Source organism: Orbicella franksi, chromosome 2 (genome assembly GCF_964199315.1).
Source record: "Orbicella franksi chromosome 2, jaOrbFran1.1, whole genome shotgun sequence".
NCBI lineage: Eukaryota > Metazoa > Cnidaria > Anthozoa > Scleractinia > Merulinidae > Orbicella > Orbicella franksi.
The window spans coordinates 33,750,462-33,759,517 of NC_138146.1; the positions used below are offsets into that span (position 1 = coordinate 33,750,462).

The window sequence follows — 9,056 nt, forward strand, 5'->3', positions numbered from 1 at the left end:
GGATTCGTTGGCAAATGACTCGCAACAGTCCAAAGAATTTAGAAAACGATCGCGAACATACGAAGGGAAAACTCAAAACCCAAGGCGAGCTACATCAGCACTCAAACGATCTTCTTCCGAAGAACATTATCTCCCAGACGGAGATTTCCGAATACATCACGATAATCGCCGACTTGCTAACGGAAATCCCTCTCCCGGTGTTGGAAAATCACCGAGAGAAACTTTCCAAGCACAAGAGTCAAAGGACTCCCTAGAGATCTCCGAGAGTGGTTTATCTTCACTAAAGGATGCCGGAATTGTTTCACGCACTGATAATCGTTCGCTCTCAACTAGACGAGTATCCACGTCAATATTACACGGCCACAAATCAGCTTCGAAAGGTTTCAGTGAAAAGCAGCCTTTGTCTCAACTGGATATCACCCAGCGTTTGAATCTATCTCCTCCACGCAGTCGCAGAGTTGACACTCCCAAGCAGTTACAAGACGACAAACAATCGCACTTGGGTGTCAGTACGAGCCCCACTCGCAGAAAATCTGAAACTGATTTGCGCAAGCTTGTATCTGAAGAAGAAGGAGAAGCGGAAAAACAAAGACAACTTTGTTTGACGACTCCTCCACGCACACGCAGAGGGAGCGACTCAAAGTCCGGGGAGAAGAAGACTTCTCTTGGTGTCAGCGGTAAGCTATCGTTAAGCAGGTCGGAAACTGATCTTCGTACACTTGTGTCCGATGAGGAACGCGCAGACGCGAGAAGACCAAGTCTGGCATCACCACAACGCGTGCGTAAACTAAACTCTTCTAAACTGCTGACAACTGTAGAGGCGTTGTGTTCGCCCTCAAGTCCAGTGTCTCCTCGTTTAGAACGCAAAATATATTTAGCAGCCGCCAAGCCAGCCGCACGGCTGCCCATAAGGGCTAAAGTCAGAAATGACTTGGCAGCCTCGTCTCAGATTATAATTGACCAAGCGGAGAAGGAACTGGACCAATGCAGTGAGCGTTTACCACATATCTCAATGGAAGAAGTGATGAAAAGCTGGCACACCGATAGCAGGCATTGGAATGTGGTGTCAAGTTTAGTTAAGCAGAATTCAGACTGCGCTTCTAAAACAAACATGGAAACGGTAAAAAACTGTAGATACATCAGAGACGGTGTGCTGAAGAAGAAAAAAAATTCTCATTAGGAGATGCTTGCGGACACTTACAAGCTCAGCTGGCCACAAACAAAATCTCCATGTTGACCTAGCAAAAGTAGACACCTTTTCAAGAAAGTGTTCACATTTTCTGCTGTATGTCCAGCTATCAGACTGAATCTTCTTTGATTAGTAACAATTGTTAAATTAGACGTAAACGCGATAAACTCAGTTAAACATATTTTTACATCCTATAGACCCATGCGAACAGAGATACCTTCCTTCTTTGTTAGCAGGATTTGTAAATAGCTGATTAAATTCTTGATAACTAATTCCACAACATGTATTGTAAATTTACAGTAGCTATGTGAAAATTAACAACCTTAGGTCACGCGGGTCGAGGCTTTACAGTTACCGCTTCGGCCACGTCCAATGAAGTTGAGCGTGAGTCAGTGTAAAAAGATTTTAGTTTCCTGATTGGGTCGTGACGTCATGTCAGGAAATCGCGCTAGTTCACGTCACTGTTGTTTCAGCAATGGTGAGGAATTGAACAGCTTTGTTGGCGAAGTACTGCCGTCGTCAAGCATGGGAAGAAGACCATATTCGTATTCTCGGTATGAGACTGGAACTAGCTTGCAACTGAGGCAAATGCAAATAACATTAAGGTAATTCCCCTGAAATAAAACTGCCAATAGATTTTTGTTCAAACTTTGTCCACTGAGTATTTATCATATGAGAACTTTAATTATGAAATAAAAAAAGGGGGGTGCCCATGCTCGTTAAGGAGCAGTGAGGCATTAAAAATGTTCTATCTGAGCATTATTTGATGCTTATTACAAGAAAGCATTCCGAGTTATTATAAACTCCTTGTGAGCCCAGACTCATGAAAACACGCCTCAAACTACAGTCAATACTTGTGTCGGACACAAATAAACTTTTTAAGTTTGATTTTGACAGACAGCTGAATCCTTGTTAAAATATTGGACCAAATTGCTTGCCACGGCTATCAAACTGCAAAATAGAAAAACATGACTACAGTGCAGCTGCTATTTTCCTTATTTATTCAATTTTCAACAATAGTAATCAGATCAGTCTTTTCTCACGCAAAGCTAATGATAAGTTGATTAAAATCACTGGAAAAAAATTTGGGGTGCCCGAGCTCGTTAGTGAGCTATAGCCATTTTTCAACTGACAGAACCCGATATCAAGGCAAATCCGCCATGTTTTCAATGTGCGCGTGCACGAACGCGCGCTAATGACGCCATAAATTATGCGCAGTAAGGATGCGCAATGCAAATGTGAGGAATCACCTTAAGACGGATTCCGCTCAGAGTTCGAGCAATAAGTGCAAAAATTATTTACTAAAAATCTACTCATAGCGCGGTAACTTTTGGAATGCTACTTAAAACAGCTCATTTTAGTTCGTTTCTCTACTAGTGACCCCGCGATTAAATTCTCAAGCATTCTCGAGAAAGTTAATGTCAAGCCTCGTAAGAATGCTGAGAGGACCCATGCCCGTGTGTTACTGTGTTTTCAACTAACGCGAAACGTCTGTTTTAATTGAAATATGGATAAATTCAAGTTCAATTTTCCCTCACGGGGTCAGCTTGAGGTTTTTTTTGGTAGTTAAATTTTTGCCATTATTGATCGAATATTTGCGAAAGCCTTCTTTATGTCTTTTTAATGATATTCCCCCGCATGGCAAGAGCCTCCATTGCAAGCTAGTTCCAGTCCAATACCGAGAATACGAATATGTATGGGTTATTGACCAAGTGTGAGGGCAAGATTGCTGGATATTGGCCAAGTTCATTTGTTTGCGTGTCTATGGACCGAGACGGAGTCGAGGTCCATAAACTCGCAAAAAAAGAACGTGGCCAATATCCAGGCATCTTGACCGAACAAGCTTGGTCAATAAAGGATTTATTATATGGCTTTAATTTCGCGGAAATTTTTCTTGCGGGTCATGGCGGGTAGTCCCGAGCGGGCAAGATAGCTCCATCTTGCCCGCTCGGGTAGCCAATCACAGCGCAGGATTTGATTCATCTTGCCCGCTCACGGAGCTAGCCATACAATAAGGTCCGTTAAAAGCACGAAGCTTAGAGACGCTGCTAAAGTGACGTTATTGGTCACCAATCTTTCATTACGCGGTCAACTTCTTTGGGCGCGTCCGAAGCGAAAACTTTAAAGCTCGATTTTATGGCGAAAAAGCTTCGGAATCTAAATGTTTTCATTAGAATACTTTTTCTTACATGTTATAGAGAAACAAAACCACAAAAACCCTTGTGGCCGTTTAGACACTTCTAACGCTAACTTCAAATCCGTTCTAAAACTGGTCAGCACTTATCAATGATCATGATTTTAAGTTACAGTGGAAAGCACGTTGTTCAACCTTTAAGATTTTAGTCACAAAAAGAAAACAAAAAGAAAACAAAACAACAACAACAACAAAAAAATGAGGAGAATGATTGCTTACGGCATGGATCGAGCGAGTGCTGCCATCTTGGATTCAGAGAACTGCGAAGGCTTGGGGAGAAGAGGACGACAAAGCAATATCTTGGGGGGAGGGTGGGGTATGGTTGAATGTGGGCCCATGTTCAACCAGGATAAAACGTCATGTGAGGTTTTAATTTTCTTGTAGGGAGTGTTTTTCACTGCTAATAGTTGTAGAGTCAGGCATAAGCCAAAGTCAAAACTGAAGGACAAAAAATATAAAAAGAAAAATTCTCGGAAAACATACAAAAATAGAATCTAAATTCATGCTAATGTTATGTTTCGACTTCTTTCTAACACAAAAATATGTTTTCTTATTATTTAAGGCAAGGACTTATAGCATAACGAGTTTGAACTGGAAATGCGCTCGCGGAGCGCGCTTTTTAGCCTTTTTGTATCTTAGTTTTATTGTTTGTCACTTTGCAATTAATGCAAATTTGCAACATTGAATAATTATTACGCCTATTTCTCCTCTCGCTTTGAATGCATAGGCCATGGTCTGGGTACTGCAAGTATGTAAACTTCATCTGCAACATTCCAGTTCAATATAGCTAGCCATGACTAGCCTTAACCACTTTTGAAGTTAACGTTAGACATGTTGCAGTCTTCGTCATGCGTCACGGTCTGCGGCGTCGATGCGATCTTTCTGTTCACTCTCTTCACGATGTCTTTTATGGTCACGTCGCAACTGCGGTATTTACTTTTCTACTGAAGCGCATTACCTACTTTCTATTCAGATCTATTCAGCTCAAAAAGAAATGAAATTGATCACCCTTCAAGCGGCTTCCTTTTGTTTACCCACAAGTCGCTGGAACAAACAAATGCCGCTTATGTGTTTTTAGATGCCAACAATACGATATTTTAATTTCCCTTCTAATTAATGCTGCACCCATCCTGTGGTTCCACTCATCAACGAATGAAGCCGGATTGATCAGTCGCTTTGAAAAACTTGTTCATTTAAAACGTTGCGAGCGTGTGTCGAGTTCACCAAGTGAAACCTTTGTTGCAGATTTAAGGAGATAAAACAAGAATAATTGCAGCTGAACTCCTGCAAGAGAACACGACTAGGTAAGTTTTACAACTTAACAGTTTTGATAATTCTTTTCTCAGTTTCCCTGTCGTTTCTTTGGCGCAAAATGTAAATAGCGTTATTTTCTTTTCATTGCATTCGCCTCTCCGATTTTCTTTTAATTTCCCTCTTCTTCGCTAAGAAATCCATTCAAAGACTACTTGAAAAGGTTTCTTTTTTCGTTCACTATAAAACGTAATGAAGGGTAGACGAGTACTGAACTTTAAATTTTTTGAATTGAACACGAGTGTGCCGAAAATTCAACAAAATTGCAATGTCATAATTTAAATAATCAGCTTCAGGGAAAACCAAACGAGGGTAAATGAATGTCACGGTCTGTATAAATAAAGCAGGCAAACGTGATAGGAATTTTCAGAAGTTTGCAAAGTTTTTGTTCAGCTGACAGTGGGAAATTTACGATTTCTTGTATGGGTTCTGGAATTTCTCTGGCGAAATTAACTTCTTTTGAATTGGTTGCTGCGTTATTATTATCTCAAGTTTATTATTTATTACTCTATCTTCTGGCAAGAATCGTTTGTTGACTACAAGTATTGTATCAATATTTGGATTTTTCTTTCAATTTGGGCGACGCCCGCTGACGTGCAAAAAACTTACCATAGTGTTGACAGAATGTTGCTCATTCTGTCACGTGCTGTGTGACTGAAAAAGGTTGCGGAAACATCGGAAACATTCGAGAATGTGCGTGGATTACGAATTCTTATATCTTGAGATCATTTCTTCTAAAAATAAAACAAACTATGATACGACATAAACAGTCATATTGCAAAAGCCACCAGAACAACGAAACACGCCTTCCATCCAGGATCACCGAACTGACTCAGTGTTCTTTTCAATATTACGAGATTACCTTCGCTAGCTCATACCGTCTTTGTTATTGTTTCAGCACATACAGTACCGCTTGAATTCATCTGTTGTATAAGATGAGCGTCACCTATGAGAATTCATTAATGAAGCCGCTTATTTCTCTAACATCGCCGCAGGAAACCAATGTAAAAACACTATTTTTTCCCTCGATGGGAGAAGTGGCCGACAAGGGATCAGCGGGTTCACTTGAAGAACTTTTACAAGGCGATACAAAGACCAGTAACGCTGAAGTCACAGACTCAAAACGCCGCGTCAAAACAGCAGTCTTAACTCGCGTGAAACCAAATCACCGGCAAATTGACCCGGGTCACTTTTACATGGATCACTTCGTGTCAAACAAAGAAAATCGGGATTATTATTACGATCGCAACGTCACTACAGGCAAGCTTCCCGCACGACATAACACGGCGCATGTTTTGGAACACGTTTCGACGGTTTCAGGGAACATGTCTGGGAGCAGAACGCAAATAAAGAAGGGAAGAGAAATTGGGTCTTTACAAGGAAAGAGCCAAAGTGAAAAACAGTCCTTTTCAAGCGCGAGAACCACACGCGACAAGAAATCGGGCGTGACTTTACGATCTGACAAGGTGAACATCACAGTTCACGATTTGCGCTTTACGAAGTTGACACCGAAAGAACCATTGCCAAGACATTCTGTCTTCAGTAAAGAAGTAAGCAAAGCTACAGTTGTTAAACCAGAGGAGAAGAAATCAAGACCTGATTCCTTGCCTAACGTCGAACAGAATCTAAATCAACCTCTTTTACATATAGGGGAGAACAGTAATCGTGAAGCCCGCACTTGGCGACTTTCGCCTCGCTCTTTGTTGGAACAGATAAATGAGGAATCTCCTAGTCGACCCTCTACGAAGGATACAAAGAGAGGGATGAGTCGTAGTGGCACCAAGCCTAAAGGGTTAGGAACCAAACTTTCAACTCCAGTGGACAGAACGAGAAGTCCTGGCAAAGCGGTCTCCCCGAATGTGTCTTCTGCGCGCAAGAAAAACGACAAATCGCCAAAAGGGTCTAGTGTAGGGGATAGGGTTCAAGAGATGGCGCTGCCTAAAGTGACCATTAACGAAGTATTACAGTCGTGGAATATCGGCCCTCAGCGTACCAGATCATCAAGTCTTGCAGCAAAAGACCCAATGGAATTTTTACGAAAAGACCGCTCGCTATCGGATCCGAAAAACAGACCGAGTACTTACGAAGAACTCCGAAGTTGTCGATATTTACGAACTGACAAAGACGATGCAGATGTTCACGGTAGACTCTGTTCTTGTAATTCTTGTGAGCATGGCGAAGGGCTAAGGAACACGCCATACTTGAACTCATAGGGCGCATATAAATGTATCAACTTGAGTGACCGCGTTACAGTCACGAGACGGTCAAACAAACAATAAACTAATGAAGCAACATTACTGAACTAAAGTAGCTCTTTTGTTCTGTATAGTAATATCTGAATATAATTGGCCGTTGTGTTGACCACGATCAATATTTGCCAGTTGCGTGTAAGGCATGCACCATTGTTAATCGCGCATAAACAGTTTTGTTCGGGATTTTTGTCATGGAAGTGTTTGGAAATGGAACAGGGATTGTGCAGAGAGTATTTTAATCACTTTTCAATTCAGGTATGTCTCACTTGATCGACTTGATCAGAGATACAATAAAAAAGGACCGTTTTGGCATAATTATATTATGTTAAAACACAGGCATAGACAAGTCGCACTTATGTGAGCACAAACATGTTAGTTTAGTCATGAATCGTCGGTATTATATTATTAAACGGTTTTGTCGACACACTTATGTGAGATGGCCGACGAAAATTGCAATACCTTGTTGATAAGTTCTAAGCGGAAATTTGAGTAATATTTCCATGACTAGCCAGTTGTCGACGTTTTTTCGACGAGCTCTTTCATGGTTAGAAAAATTAAATCGTGACTCCTAAAAAAACACCCACCCACTGAGTCGCTTGACTGCGTTGTTTTTGGCAAAGTGACCGTCATTTCAACGAGAGGAAGTGATATTTGTAAAGTTCTTTACAAGTATAGAACAATTCGAATGTAAATAATCTATAAATATCTAGATCCAAATAGTTGTATTCATAAACTGTTTATTTTCCGGTGATACATACCGGCTTAAACAAAGAAAGTTACTGTATGTAATTGAAGTTGTTGTTAAGTTAAGACAAAAACGTTTAAGATTAATTAAGTGATTATTTCCACATTCATTGCGTGCCAACTGATGCGTTTTAATTTTAGATTTCTCCTACGCGGAAGTTGTTTCCAAAATTATTTAGAAAACACCTTTAGTGCACCCTGTTGCTTTAATGCTTTGAAAATCCTTGATTTGACAGGGCTCAACACATCAGTGACTGTCATCTGACGGAAATTTGAAAAATAAATTGTGACGACTGTAAAGGCAATTATCGTTTAGCCCACGCAATTTCCTTTTTTTTTTGACGTATATTTATTGGACTAATAGGTGTTTGAACATTCATGATTGGATTCCTATTACACACGGCTGACTTTACGAGCAGAAATGGCGTCGGGCAAAACGTGGACATCACCAGGTTCTTTCATGCTGGTTTGAGGACGTTCTTATGCTTCAGCACTGACTCCTCCCATTATATGTCTAATAGGATATTTTAAAACATTTTTTTTTTATGATAACTATAAACTGAGTCCAGGGGCTTTGCCATCAACACGGAAATTCTTGCCCCGGAAATTCTTGAAAGATAACCATCCTCCTTGGAGAACCTTCAAACCATCCATAGAAAATTAGCCTCCTACCCAGACCTTCCTTGGACTCGTTACGCGATGAAGAAGCAGAAGGATAATGCGGCAAACTCAAAGAAATTTTGCCAGGGAGGTAGCGTTAAGATATCGTTGGCCCTCAGGATATGATACACCTTTTCCATCAACCGTATACCACGTAGATCAGAAGAGTCAAATCGCGTGACTTTCCTGGTGGCATTCACAGCCTCCATTTATTAAATAATCACGCAACGTTTTGTGATGATCGAAAATAGAAGCTTCCATTAGCTGACGTCAGACCTGCGGTATAAAATTTAGTCTCTCTGTTTACAAAGAGAGATGGTTCAGGCGCGGCCGGTCCTAGCAAGCAGGTTACCGTAGCAAGCGTGTTACCCTAACACTCACACATTTCCTCTTTTTTTCTTCGTCGTGTTTACAAAGCAGCTAGGGTTACCCGGGTACGCGGGTTACCCTATCTGCGTGCTAAGGCTACCCTGGCAGGCGGGTTCACTTTTTCCCTTGTAAACACTCCAGGTAGGGTTAACTCGCCCACCTGGGTTAAATTTCTACTTGTTTCCAGACCCTTTGAGTGTAACCGTTCATTTAAAAGTTGTCCCGGGTTGTAGGATTACCCTAGCTGTGAAATTTTTCTTGTAAACCCGGGCTATCTTTTGCCCTCCAGCTAGGGTTAGCTCGCTTGCTAGGGAAACCTCCCTCCTTGTAAACCTAT

At 41.2% G+C, this 9,056-nt stretch overlaps 1 protein-coding gene across 1 annotated transcript; it reads left to right on the forward strand.

Annotated features, from left to right (window-relative positions):
* Nucleotides 1-4,902: 4,902 nt before the first annotated feature.
* Nucleotides 4,903-7,658, forward strand: LOC145479479 (uncharacterized). Its single transcript, XM_081457855.1, has one exon. The coding sequence runs from the start codon at nt 5,630-5,632 to the stop codon at nt 6,905-6,907; it is 1,278 nt and encodes a 425-aa protein (XP_081313981.1). The 5' UTR covers nt 4,903-5,629; the 3' UTR covers nt 6,908-7,658.
* The last annotated feature ends 1,398 nt before the right edge of the window (nt 7,659-9,056 follow it).